General features: G+C 44.4%; 2 protein-coding genes across 2 annotated transcripts in view; both read right to left on the reverse strand.

Moving 5' to 3' along the window:
* The window catches only part of zmynd12 (zinc finger, MYND-type containing 12), an 11,444-nt gene extending 4,085 nt beyond the window's left edge, over positions 1-7,359 (reverse strand). The window contains exons 1-4 of the mRNA XM_061259139.1: positions 7,049-7,359; positions 4,724-4,865; positions 2,116-2,287; positions 458-627 (exon numbers count right to left, since the gene is read on the reverse strand). Coding sequence (XP_061115123.1) covers positions 458-627; positions 2,116-2,287; positions 4,724-4,865; positions 7,049-7,161 — 597 coding nt within the window. The 5' untranslated portion in view covers positions 7,162-7,359. The remainder of the gene's footprint in view (positions 1-457; positions 628-2,115; positions 2,288-4,723; positions 4,866-7,048) is intronic.
* A 284-nt stretch (positions 7,360-7,643) lies between these two features.
* Positions 7,644-8,798, reverse strand: LOC133139193 (aerolysin-like protein). Its single transcript, XM_061258581.1, has one exon. It carries the CDS (start codon positions 8,784-8,786, stop codon positions 7,860-7,862), a length of 927 nt encoding a protein of 308 aa, XP_061114565.1. The 5' UTR covers positions 8,787-8,798; the 3' UTR covers positions 7,644-7,859.
* Positions 8,799-14,859: the final 6,061 nt, after the last annotated feature.

Below are 14,859 nucleotides of genomic sequence, written 5' to 3' on the forward strand. Positions count from 1 at the left end.
CCTGGAGCAATGCGGGGTGAAGGGGCCTTGCTCAAGGGCCCAACGGCTGTGCGGATCTTACTGTGGCTACACCGGGATTAGAACCGGCGACCTTGTGTCTCCCAGTCACGTACCTTAACCGCTACGCTACAGACCGCCACATAGTTCACAGTTCAAATCACGTTCTGATTGTTCACGTTAATGAGGTAAATGAGCCGCAGCCCCACGGCTGTGGGCTGTGGGCTGTGGGCTGTGGGCTGTGGGCTTTGGGCTGTGGGCTTTGGGCTGTGGGCTGTGGGCTTTGGGCTGTGGGCTTTGGGCTGTGGGCTTTGGGCTGTGGGCTGTGGGCTGTGGGCTGTGGGCTGTGGGCTGTGGGCTGTGGGCTTTGGGCTGTGGGCTTTGGGCTGTGGGCTTTGGGCTGTGGGCTTTGGGCTTTGGGCTGTGGGCTGCGGGCTGCGGGCTGCGGGCTTGGCCTCACGTCGTTGGCGAGGTGAAACAGCGCCCCCTCCAGGTCGCCCTTGACGATGAAGAGTCGGCCCATGCAGCGGTGCAGCTTGTGGCGGACGGTGCGGCCGCAGTCGGGGGTCCTCACCACCGTCCAGTCCGCCCAGGACAGGTACTGCTCTGCCGGGGAGAGGTTCGCCAGGCCTGGGGCAGAGGGGGCAGACACAGAGACACATCAACGTACAACACACACAGAAACAGATATGTACAACACACACAGAAACGCACATGTACAACACACACAGAAACGCACATGTACAACACACACAGAAACAGACATGTACAACTCACACAGAAACGCACATGTACAACACCGAGACAGACATGTACAACACACACAAAAACACATGTACAACACCGAAACAAGATATGTACAACACAGAAATAAATATGTACAACACACACATAAACATGTACAACACCGAAACCAATAGGTACAACACACACAGAAACACATGTACAACACCGAAACAGATATGTACAACACACGCAGAAACACATGTACAACACAGAAACAAGATATGTACAACACAGAAATAAATATGTACAACACACACATAAACATGTACATCACAGAAACAGATATGTACAACACACACAGAAACGCACATGTACAGCACACACAGAAACACATGTACAACACCGAGACAGATATGTACAACACGCACAGAAACATATACAACACACGTGCGGATGTACAACACGCAGAAATACACATGTATAACACACAGGCACACACACACACATATACAACACACATGTACTGTACAACATACACAGCCACATAGATGTACAACACAGAAACACAAATGTACAACACATGTAGAAACATATCAAACACACATGCACATAGATGTACAACACACACAGAAGCACATATGTCCAACACACACATGCACATAGACGTACAACACACACAGAAACACACATGTTCAACACACACAGAAACGCACATGTTCAACACACACAGAAACGCACATGTTCAACACACACATGCATAGACGTACAACACACACAGAAACACATGGACAGCACCGAAACAGATATGTACAACGCACGCAGAAACACATGTACAACACAGAAACAAGATATGTACAACACAGAAATAAATATGTGCAACACACACATAAACATGTACATCACAGAAACAGATATGTACAACGCACACAGAAACAGATATGTACAACACACACAGAAACACACATGTACAACACACACAGAAACAGACATGTACAACACACACAGAAACGCACATGTACAACACACACAGAAACTCATGTACAACACCGAGACAGATATGTACAACACGCACAGAAACATATACAACACACGTGCGGATGTACAACACGCAGAAATACACATGTATAACACACAGGCACACACACACATATACAACACACATGTACTGTACAACACACACAGCCACATAGATGTACAACACAGAAACACAAATGTACAACACATGTAGAAACATATAAAACACACATGCACATAGATGTACAACACACACAGAAGCACATATGTCCAACACACACATGCACATAGACGTACGACACACACAGAAACACATGGACAGATATGTACAGCACACACGGAAGGGAACAGGGACGGGGCACGTCCTCAGGACCTCACCGATGTTGGCCTCGGCCAGCAGCAGGTAGGCGGGGACCAGCTGCACCCCGCTGGTGCCGTAGATGTCCATGGCGGAGTGCAGAGAGAGCAGAGCCGCAGGGAGAGACTCCTTGTGCCGCTTCTCAAACAGCTTCTTCTCCGCCACCCTCTGCGAGATCTCCATCAGCAGCTTCTGCACAGTCCACAGCACAGAGCACCACGTCAGAGAGCCCCACAGCACAGAGCACCACGTCAGAGAGCCCCACAGCACAGAGCACGATGTCAGAAACCCCACAGCACAGAGAATAACGTCAGAAACCTCTACAGCACAGAGAATAACGTCAGAAACCCCACAGCACAGAGAATAACATCAGAAACCCCACAGCACAGAGAATAACATCAGAAACCTCTACAGCACAGAGAATAACATCAGAAACCTCTATAGCACAGAGAATAACGTCAGAAACCTCACAGCACAGAGAATAACGTCAGAAACCTCTACAGCACAGAGAATAACGTCAGAAACCTCTATAGCACAGAGCACAACATCAGAAACCTCACAGCACAGAGCACAACGTCAGAGATCCCCACAGCACAGAGTATGACGTCAGAAACCTCTACAACAAATATGTGGACATTTTGTCAGGGAGCCTGTCTGAGAGTGCAACTTCCATGTTTCTCCTTACAGTCATACTCATATTATCCTACTCTGTGTGATTCCATGTTCCCCAGTTTCCCAGCTCTGGCAGTATGAAATACTGCACCCTGGAAAAGGTCTGCCCCTTCAAGAAACGGCTGCCATTTTGTTTTAACAGAATGAACTACAATCGGGGAAGGAAAAGACTACAGTTCCCTTACAACATCAGAGCCTAAACTGTGTAACAGATGCAGGCAGGAATTAAGTAAATTGGCAGGTTGCTGTGGCAGAGGCTCGGTTCAAGGGACTGAGGCCCTCTGTAAATGCACTACATGAGAAGGAGAGGTTACACAAGCAGCCAAGACTACACACTTGAATTTTGTTACAGCTGCAATGTTTTGGTCATTAACTGTGTGATATGGAAGCCTGCTCTCGTTCTTGTACGGGTTGGCTGTCCAGTTCTGCCAAGCCCAGCCAGGGTTGTTTTAATTGTACCCAGCAGTTATGGTGTGAATATTTTCAGGAGCTTCCTATAAACAAGAAATTGGAAACAATTCAATTTGGGCTTTTCTCTGGTGATATCATTAGTGTTATTGCATTCATGATCATTCCGTTTCGTAGTTAGGGCGTGTGTGTGTAACTCTTTAGGGAGCAAAGACTTGCTGATAGTTGTGGTTTGTTTAATTTCTGACCGTGCTTCCACCCATTCCTGTTTTGAATGCCACTTACAGTACGTCTGTAATAGCAAAACCCCCGTTAACACACACACAGTAAAAACACTGGGCTGCCTGTATGTTTGCCTTCCTAATAACGAGCTGAAATGCTGACAAATATGAGTATAAGCTTTTGCTAATATATGCCAAAAGAAATTATTTTTTTCCCCTTCCCCTCAGGGGATGTGAAACTCCCCATCTGTGCACTGGCAGTATCCGCGGCAGAGCAGGCTTCTTGTCTGTGCCTTGCACACTACACACGAACATACCGCTCTGCATTTTGGAAGTTAATTTCACGCTGCACAACTGTCTGTCTGGCAGTCTGGGCAGCTGCACAGCGGGGTCACCTGTTCCCGCTCTGCAGACTCTCTCTCCTGGCCCAGCGACTGGAGGGAGGACGCTCCACAACAGCTGCGTCCACCGGACGAGACCGCCGTGGTCAAACCGCACCGGCCGCACCGGTGGGCTGTCTCAGCTAGCTTATCATCAGGTTATCTTACACACGGGAACTGTGTGACTATTCAATGCAAGACACGGAGCAGTCAGCTGTACAAGGCATGTATAAATGCACAGTTGTACAACGTCCCTACAGAGACCCCCGCGATCGTTATGGGGCTATGGTAGTGTGTATGGACAGTGGTGACTACCTGTCTCACTCTCCACACTGGCAAGTACCTGTCTCTCCCTACTCAGTGGTGAGTACCTGTCTCTCTCTCTCCACAATGGTGAGTACCTGTCTCTCCCTCCACAGTGGTAAGTACCTGTCTCTCTCTCTCCACAGTGGTGAGTACCTGTCTCTCTCCACAGTGGTAAGTACCTGTCTCTCTCTCTCCACAGTGGTAAGTACCTGTCTCTCTCTCTCCACAGTGGTAAGTACCTGTCTCTCTCTCCACTGTGGTGAGTACCTGTCTCTCTCTCCACTGTGGTGAGTACCTGTCTCTCTCTCCACAGTGGTGAGTACCTGTCTCTCTCTCTCCACAGTGGTAAGTACCTGTCTCTCTCTCCACAGTGGTGAGTACCTGTCTCTCTCTCCACAGTGGTGAGTACCTGTCTCTCTCTCCACTGTGGCGAGTACCTGTCTCTCTCTCCACAGTGGTGAGTACCTGTCTCTCTCTCTCTCCACAGTGGTAAGTACCTGTCTCTCTCTCCACAGTGGTGAGTACCTGTCTCTCCCTCCACAGTGGTGAGTACCTGTCTCTCTCTCTGCACAATGGTGAGTACCTGTCTCTCCCTCCACAGTGGTAAGTACCTGTCTCTCTCTCTCCACAGTGGTGAGTACCTGTCTGTCCAGGATCTGGGTGTAGTGTTGCTCCCTTTCCGCCTCCAGGGTATAGTAGGGCACAGGGGTGCGGACAGGGATCAGCAGCTGGCACACCTTCTGGTGGATCGCTACCCAGTCATCATCCTGGTGCTCCTTGCCACTGGAGGGAGACGGCACACACACACATACGCACATACACACACCGCACGCACGCACGCATACACACACACACACGCACATACACACGCACGCGCACAAACGCACACACACACAAACACATACACACACATATGCACGCACATGCACACACACACAAGCAGAGGTTAGGCTCGAGCTGCTGGCTTTTTAACTTCAGCACGCTGTAGGCTATATTTCACATATACAATGTGCAGCCACAATGTTTTAACCTGGTTTTCTTTCTCCTCAGAACTCTACAAGTCCTTAACTCTACAATTAGCAGATACCACTTCATTATTTAAACCACTTTCTGCATTGGGCTGCAGCTTTTAAAATAATAATAATAAAAACAATTGTTTTAAAGTCTATACATGGCAACATGCAATATATTTGTTTAAGATATCAATTTCAGCTATTCATATTATTTATGGTTTCAAAAATGCCCACCTCATTGCTATTTTACCTCGTTCATTTGGCTGATTACCAGTATTTTCCGCAGAATTAAAGACTAAATGCAAGGCAAGCAAATTCCCGAAAAGGGAGTATGGATCGGTGCACCTCTCTCAGGGCGATGTATAAATATGCATGTATTTGTTCAACAGTGCTGAGTAGCGGTAGCCGCATAGTTGATATCCGCCACTGCATCACTGTGTAGAAGACCCTGCTGTTTCGTCTTCAGTGACTAATTCTCTTTCCATTTTTTTAAATACGAAATAATTAGTGGTGTCTGTGGGCCAGGGGAATTCTGAGGGACGTCCAGTAATTATTAATGAGAGGACACCTCCTTCATCTCTTGGGTCCCCACTGATAAACGGCAATTACATTTTAATGACAACCTTACCGCTCGTTCTTTCGCGGGCTGTGTGTGTGTGTGTGTGTGTGTGTGTGTGTGTGTGTGTGTGTGTGTGTGTGTGTGTGTGTGTGTGTGTGTTTTCAGTTCCATTACATAGAAAAGAAGCGCAGAAATAATATACAATTACATAAGCTATATTTGTCAGCTGGTCGCTTCGTTTCAGCAAGTTGCAGCGCCTGGAAGTGTACATATGTTGTTACGGTTTCGACGTGCTTTCTGCGCGTTATTGTAGGCTCGGATTCAAGGCGGCGCGGCCGTGTCTCGATCGCAGCCAGCGTTTCGGCTCGGTCACGATGCGGGACGATCGCGCTGCTGAATTATGCGAAAGCGCAGACCAGTCAAGGGGTTTTCAAGGACGCCAGCGCTTCTGAATGCAGCCCACAGCGCGCCCGCCTCTCAGCCACGGATCGTGCTGGATTGGTAGATATTTAACATTCTCGCTGGAGAGAGGCGGTGCTTATGCTGTGCCTTGGCCGAGAAAGCTCACCATTAATCCAGGCAGAGCGCAATCCCGATTCCCTAGAGGTACTTTTGTTTCTTGTTTTTTTTTTTTTTGCATACTTGAGGAATTTGCACAATGCTCCATTGATTCATAAAATGCGCATTGCACGAGAGACCCGTTCACTTCGAACGGGTGCAATATCCAAACACAGGGAGAAACATAATTTAGAGACACAGTGACATAAGTGGCATAGATACCAAAAGGAAACCACCGTCCTTGTCACATTCTTTTAATCAAAGCTCATTAAACACCAGTTACTTCTGCTCAGTGGTCCAAGTTCCAAGAGAAGCTTCTAACTAGCGGGAGCTCTGTGTAGATTGTAAATAGTTTATGTAGGCCTAGGTTTCATTGCGTAACTTGGATTGTTCTATGGTCGTTTTCGAAAGGCAATAGTCTCCATTTTGATATATTGCCTCCCAGCTGTTCAAAACGTAACGTTAGCAAAAAAATAATGTTGCCCCGGCCCCAAGAACGGACTTATTTTGGTGGTTCTTTTGGATAGTTCAAACGTTGGAAACAGCGACATCTTGTGGCGGCATTTGGGAAATAGTCAATATAGTCATTTCATTCAAATTAGATTTTGGAAACACTCAGATTTATTACTTACACAACTCGTTAGAAGTTAGAAGTGCAAGGGATATGTTCCAGGTGGATTATAAATAATTATATATGATTAACACCACCTCATCTAAGTTAAGTTAGTTAACGTTAGCTAACGTAGATGTAATAACAGGGACGTATGTGTTCACTTGTAATACATTAAGTAAATCAATCTCACATTGCAAACGTTTTACCATATCAAAAAACTTACCAGTAGAAAGTGACAAAACACTTCGTGCATTGAATGTACGCTGGTTTTTCGCAAAGCTCACACACTTTATTCGCTCCTTTTGGATTTGCAAGGGGGTTGATATTCGCGGACATTTCTCATAGATAGCATAGACTAGCTAACGGTAGAGCGGTTATGCCTGTAGCTAACGTTAGTAATATGGCTGATTGACGAAGTAATATAAATATGCCAACGTGACTGGCTTACTAAATTTTTAACGTTAACTTGAGCCTGTAGCGTGTAGGTTTCTTTCTATATAGCTATCTCAAATTGGCTAGGTAACAATCTCAGCCGGATATGCAGAGCAAAGTGGCTAATGTGTCGTCTCGTCTCTTAGGCGACGTGACACACGTTGCCGAGGAAACGACCTTCGAACTTCAAAGTTTGCCAGCTTGGTTTCAAGTTCATAATGATCGCCACTTTCAGACCGGTAGTATTTCTGTCTAGATGTAGCAGATTTACACGAAATGCATTAGTTCTGAAATTTAGTCATGTGTCTTTCTGAGATTGAGACATGAGACATGAGAAATACCAGCCTAAAGATGTTTGGCAGTAATCCAGGAATCATTCCAGAAAATTGGATAGAAAACATTTTTTATTCAGACTTTACTGTATACTGACAATGCAATATGAGACACACTTCCATATTCATATTTGATAAAGTACCCCCCAAAAAAACATGGTTTATTAAATTTCTTTGGTTTATTAGTTTCTTTCAAGGCCAAGAAAATAAAACGCATGAATGAATGCATTAATGATGAGAAATATTACACATCGCTATTCGGGCAGGCGATTACTCAGTGAAAATCATATCTGTGTAGAGGTGGCCAGTGTAAGTGCCGCGGATGCTGATCTCCATCTTGGCGCCGCCCTTGAAGTTGATCTCCAGCACGGCGTCGTACGGCAGCTGCACGACGGCCATGCCCAACCTGGCGGTGACGTGCTTGGTCTTCCCCGGCGCCACGCTCACCATCTCCGTCACCGTGCGGGCGGAGGTCTCCTCGGAGCTCACGGTGCGGAAGGCTTCGGGCCCGAGGACCAGGCGGTAGGCCGCCCCGTCCTTCTCCAGCTCCGGGATGGCCGCCTTCACCTTGAAGGCGAAGGTCTCGTGGATGCCGTGCGTCATGGACCAGTCCGAGCGCTTGGTGTACTTGGCGGTGACGTCCATGCGGTACTCCTGCACGTCGCCGCTGTCGTTCTCGAACGTCATGGTCTTCTTCTCCTCCATCTCCACTCTGGGCACGGCGCCCGGCAGGGTGGGGTACTTCACGCCGGTCACCTGCGAGTACTGGATGGCCTGTAGGAAGATGAATCCCAGGCTGTTGAGATCCCAGTAGTAGGTCCCCGTCACGCCCAGGCAGATCCCAGAGCCGATGTCCATGACGACCTCCGGGCCCAGCTGGCTGTCCACGACCTTGGTGGAGAACTCTCGGTCCTGGTTGGTCTTGAAGTGGATCCCTCCGACGTGGCCGCCGTCCCGGCTCCTCCAGAGGGTGAGGGAGGTGAATTTCTCCCCGCCCCCGAACTGGAACTCCTTGTGCGGGCCGTGGGAGGTCCCGAACACCTGGGCAGTGCCGTCGGTCAGCCACACCTTGACGGACAGCATGCGGTCGTAGCTCATCCACACCCGGATCTTGTTGAGCGCCGCCCCGTTCTCTGTTCCACTGAGGCTGAAGGCCTTCCCCCCCGTGCCCCCCACCTTCTGCACAATGGTCGACATCTTTTGCTGGGTCTAATGAGGAAAGAAAAGAGCCATTACATTACATTACATTACGTTAATGGCACTTGGCAGACGCTTTTATCCAGAGCGACGTACAACAAAGTGCAAAGTGCATGCCTATACCAGGGATAAAGTGCGCTGAAAGACCCGAGAGGGAAGTACAATTTCAACTGCTACCTGCACAATGAAGATAAGGACCAGGGCCTATTTGATAAAAAAATGTGTTTTTTTTATTTTTTATTTTTTTATCGTAGTACCGCAACACACAAATGCATGAACAATGTATGAACCGTTTACCTAGCCAAACAATGCTTACCCAGCCAAACAATGCTTACCTAGCCAAATAATGCTTACCTAGCCAAATGAAAATCCATCTGAGCCTTCTGAGCTTAAAGGTGCAATAGGTAATTTCGGACTTCTAACGGGCAAGAGAGGAATTGCAGCGACAAACACGCTCAAACCACTACACTGTTTATTCCCCTTCTCTGTGAATGCGCTGAAGTTGAAAAGCAATTGGCTATTAGGCAGTTAGAACCAATTTTCAACCAATAAGTTTGAATTATTGTACAGCGATACAATGTTTTGGTACAGAATGATGGCCTGTCAATTGCATATTTTGAAAACCGAATTTAAGGACTATAAACACAGGCAGAGGGTGAGTCAACATGTCAGTGAGCCTTTTTCAATGATAGGAAGGGATTTACAATGGTCTTGTAACAATGTATTAACACAAAAATCTTACCTATTGTACCTTTAAATTACGTGATTCAGTTACAGTACAGTATGTCAGTGCAACATGGATTTAAAGATTACATTAAATGGGGACTCGCCAAATTAATTATTCTTGTATTCAAAAATATAATGACAATTAAATTATGTGGTACGCTTTAATAATTGAACATACCATATGCCACTCACACTCAAATGCAAATACAGTCAGAAAATCTAAATAGTGCAGTAACTGATTAAACAAAGCACTTACCTTATGTGAAGTATTTGGATTCTTGATAGCGGTGAGGTATTCTTCCTCGCTGTGACGGGTCATATTTATAGTGACGACCTGAGAGTGTGAAGTCAGCATTGTGGTTGGTCTGGACCACACTCCTCCTCTTGTGATGGAAGTCATGAGATACTGTACTCTGGTTGCTTGTGTTTCCCGTACTTCCAAGATTTCTCATGAATGTAGAAATGTGACCTCTTGTCACGACACCTCATTTAAAAAACCCAATCTTTGTGTCTTTATGATTAAATTCAACTTGATCGTTTTTCAGTTGTAACATCACATTCAGAAACACTAAGTACTTCAGCTTCTTCTGTTCATGTGTAATAAATAATGTCCCACTATTAGTACGGTATCACATACAATATGTATCCACACAGATAACCAACATTGTAATGTATTGTATGTCATCATATGAACTGGCACATTCACTTTAGTGGAATAGAAATATTTTACCCAAAAGACAATGTATGACCATTATGCATTGATACATTTCTGTTACAGACATTACTGTATAGCTGTAATTCATTGCCTAAAATATTTGTTCCTGTTTCTCCTGTGAAATGCATTCAAGCTGCTGTAATATTTCAGGCTATTTAGATAAAACAACCTGCAAAATATAGATGTATTATTTTTAAGCAGGACCATTGAAGAATGTTGTTATCAGAAGTAGTAGAAGCATTATACTAAAATGAAGAAGATCTAGTCATGTAGTCATTTAATGTCTTTGAGCACTCAAAAAGAAAAGTTTTGTTTATAATAATATAATAATATAATAATATAAAAATATTAGATTTATGGTGTGAATAAAAAAGAAAATGGCTACCGGAATTTTCCTGTCATTGAATTAATCAGATTTACTTACTGCTGTTTGGTTTCACTTCTGCAGAAAGCACACTTTCATAGAGAGTCATCACTTTACAAGTAGCCGTCATTTGGAAGTTGGTGACATCCTCTTTCCTTGCCCTTCCTGTGATTGCTTGTCCTCGATGTGCTTGTGGTCACACGGGGCCTGAAATCTCCCCCGTGCCCGGGCTTTAGCATGTCAACTTGTGACTTCAGTGTGTTTATACCACAGACTGTAGCAATGCTGTTACCAGAACACACAACCACCATTCAGCTGAATGGAATTTTTTTTGCATTTAGTGTTGGGTTTTTTAAATATATATTAAAAAAAGTTTAAATCAATAAAATCAATGTTTTTAAAAATAATCAGTGTTGAAGGTCTACATGTGTGTAATTTCATAGTAACCAAGTATCTCTAAGCCATCTTTAACAGCATTGCGTTAATAATTAAGCATACCATGCTATGTGGTTTGTTAATAGCATAAACAACATTGATAGTTATTTAACATGAAAGAACATAAAACTCATGCACTGAAAATACTTCCCACTGCTGAGTAAATCATTGTCACCCTTCTCCCATTTTTATGGACTTGAGGTAAAACCATGAATTGATTAATGACTGTTATACTAAAATGAAACCAAAAATGTAAAAAGTTTTAAATGTTGTTGCTTTCCCATTATTTTAGGCAGCTTACCTCGTATGAATTGCACAACTAAATGAGCAGTTAATATCTGGTATTATTGGCTATGAAATAAGAGCGTCTGCCAAATGCCATTAATGTAATGTAATGTAATGAAATAGACAGGCGTTTGGGAGTTTACCATGGCCGTGTACAGCAGATTTGTATGCTAACTTAAATCTGTTGCTCAAAGAAAAAACGTGATCCTGATATATGTAACATTCAATGATTATCTTAGCTCATGCAAAATCGTCTGTGGTTTGTCAGGAGACAATAAATCTTTGGATAAGGCCTTACCTTAATATGGTATTAACTCATTAACCATTTTGAGTCAGTGAGGGGTTGCTATGTATATTCGTGTCCACTAGATGGTGCCGTCTTTCCCCATCTGGAGGATTTAGTCTTCTTTCAATTCCATGTGATTCTCAGCTGTAACATATCTAGTTTTAAAATAAACTGGAACCCTTTGACAGATTTTTCTACAAGTCTACTGGAAATTATGAGTGCATATTTGTGCAACTTTCAAGTTTTATATTTAAGGCTTTCTTTAAGGTAGAATAGGTAAGATTTCTGTGTTAAAACATTGTAACAAGGCTCACTGACATGTTGAGTCACCCTCTGCCTGTGTTTATAGTCCTTAAATTCGGGTTTCCAAATAAGCTGTTGACAGGCCGGCACTCTGTACCAAAACATTGCATAGCTGTACAATAATTCAAGCTCATTGGTTGAAAATTGATTCTAATTGCCACAGCCAATGGCAGCCTTTTTTTTTTTTAAAGATATTTTTTAGGCCTTTTTTCAGCTTCATTGGACAGTATATAGTATAGAGAGACAGGAAGAATGAGAGCGAGAGAGAGAGAGGGGAAGACATGCAACCAGTGTCAGACAGTTGGATTCAAACCACTGACATTGCAGCTCGCAATGAGCATGCGGCCAGTGCTCTACAGGCTGCGCCACCGAGACACCCAACCAATGGCAGACTTGGAACAATCGTTTGAAAACAAACCATGTCAAGCAATGACAGTGACACGATCTATTCCAATCCTAAAATATTCCCTCACGAAATCACACAATGCAGTTCCATTATCTTCTAAACCTTCTAAATGCAAAGTCTCATGAGAGGGACATTAGAATACTTTACTCTTTTACATTACATTACATTATTGGCATTTGGCAGACGCCCTTATCCAGAGCGACATACTACATAGTGCATACCCATAACCAGGGATAAGTGCGCTGAAAGACCCTAGAGGGAAGTACAATTTCAACTGCTACCTGTACAACAAAGATCAGGACGAGGGCCTTTTTTTTTTGAGAACTCTTAACCAAAGGACTTGCATAATAACGTAAGCTTTTCCATATATTACCCGGGAATTTTTCCTGTTTGGTGGAAGCCATGGTTGGAAGTTTTCCAGAATTCCAACCTGGTCAAAACCTGGCAAATCTTACGAGATGGGGCGGCCTGTGTCATAGTGGTTAAGGTGCATGACTGGGAGCCACAAGGTCGGTGCATTGCCCTGCACTGCTCCAGGGGAGGATTGTCTCCTGCTTAGTCTAACTGTACGTCGCGCTGGATAAGAGCGTCTGCCAAATGACATTAATGTAGTGTAATGTAGAGGAACATCTGACTGGGAGAATCCACTCCTACTCCTGTTCACATAGGATGCCGGTTTTCTGTAAACATTCAGGAAGATTGCCAGAACATTTCCTGGGCTAAGGGGCATGTGTGAAAGGGGCAATATCTGCTCACTTGCTTGACACATGTCATGATTGATATTACCTTTTAAATATGCATTACTATTCATCTGTCCAACTCGCTGCAAGCTCTCCTCAGACCCCATCTCCATCTTGTGTTCGTCCCTGAATCCCTGTTGAGTCTGTCCCTGGTTACCATGACACATAACCCATAACACATACAGCATTGTAGGTGTGTGGTTCTTCCTGTCCATAGTGCATTATATATTCAACCTTGCCTGTCTCTAAGATTAATCTTCCTAGTTGCAAGCTGCTACGTAGCTATCTCACAAAATTCAATTCCTGCACCCTTTCCCCACCTATCACTTCCCTGGGGGTGCTGACATAAGAAGCTCGACTTTTAGGGCCAGTTTCACAGACACAGATTAAGCCTAGTCCTGGGGCAGCCTGTAGCCTAGTGGTTAAGGTACAGCTGTTGGGCCCTTGAGCAAGTTCATGGTTTGTCATTATTAGATCATCGGTTCTCTTCAGTCTGCATGCAGGGATTAAAGCAAGAAAAATCTGTGAGCCTGAAAAGTTGTCCAGGAGCAAATGTGTACAATGTATTGAATGAATATTGTATGAATTTAAAACTGCTCTATGCCTGAAATCAGGCATGGTGCCCGAGAACGTTAAGTAACCCAGTGCATGTGTAATTTAGGTGATTGTCTGCATGTGTGTCTCAGTGTATAGAGTAGACTGTATATGTTCCCCGCTCCCCTTGTTTGAATGTTTGAGTCTTTGTTTGAACGTTTGAGTCTTTGTTTGAACGTTTGAGCTTCCCCAGTTCTTTACCAGCCCCTCGTGTTTGTTACGTTCATTTTGTGTCTCTAGGCGTATTTTTTTTTTTGGCTTTGAGGATTTATTGTGTTTTGGATTTACTCAGAAAAGATGATTGTTTTAGACTTAACTCCTGCCTCAGTGTTCCTGCACTTGGGTCAGCCTTCCTGAGTTTTGTATAGATTCTCCATACAAAACTAAATTTAGTCTAGGAGTATCCATGAAACCAACCGTAAGTGTGTACACTAATAAAACTACAGACTCGCAGGTAGTTGTTGACTACCTCAAGGTAAGGTTGACATGTAAAGATTGTAGGAGATAATGATGAACAATACAAGGACCATGTTCCTGTAGTCCATGTTTTATTGAAAACAGTAGTACAATTGGAGCATAAGCAAAATTTGCAACAAAAAAAAGCCTTATGCGGAATGCACAATATAAACATACTCCAGGAGAATATATCTTATAAATATGTCCTGACAATATAGCTGCCCAGATACCTTCAAGCATGTTGATGAACCTGTGAACTGTGAATGTATCCTTCATGTTCCATGTATAATCACAGAGGTTTACTATGACAACCTTTCACAGATTAAGTGGAGGATGGATGTAAGCACCAAAAACAGGCCTTTTCATTTCAGCTGAAAACCTGGCCTTCTTTCCCTCTGCATTCCTTTAATGCAGATATAGGCTTTCTGGCAATGGTCCAGTTGCTGAACCAAACTCCAAACGTGAAAAATGTGAACAAACTGCTGGGAATATGTCACCCAAAAAGGTCATTACTTTGCATCTGTGCTAAAAAGAGCAGATTTACAGCGGGAGTATGGGCCTTCACTAATGCACTGTGCCTTGCGCTGCCTGTTGAAGGGGTGGGGGGGTGTAACATTTTTAGGATAACTGGGAACAGTGAAGCACACTGGGGTGCTACACTGGACCTGGGTGTGTTTGTCACTAATGTGATAATGCACAGTTGTTTCTGGTGGTTTGGTTTGACTGAGTGCGATGTGGAGTGGGGTTGGAAACCCTGGACAGC

This window comes from Conger conger, chromosome 10, assembly GCF_963514075.1.
Source record: "Conger conger chromosome 10, fConCon1.1, whole genome shotgun sequence".
NCBI lineage: Eukaryota > Metazoa > Chordata > Actinopteri > Anguilliformes > Congridae > Conger > Conger conger.

What these genes read in the sequence shown, in the direction of transcription:
- LOC133139193 (XM_061258581.1), bottom strand. Translation starts at nt 8,786, where the DNA reads ATGTCGACCATTGTGCAGAAGGTGGGGGGCACGGGGGGGAAGGCCTTC.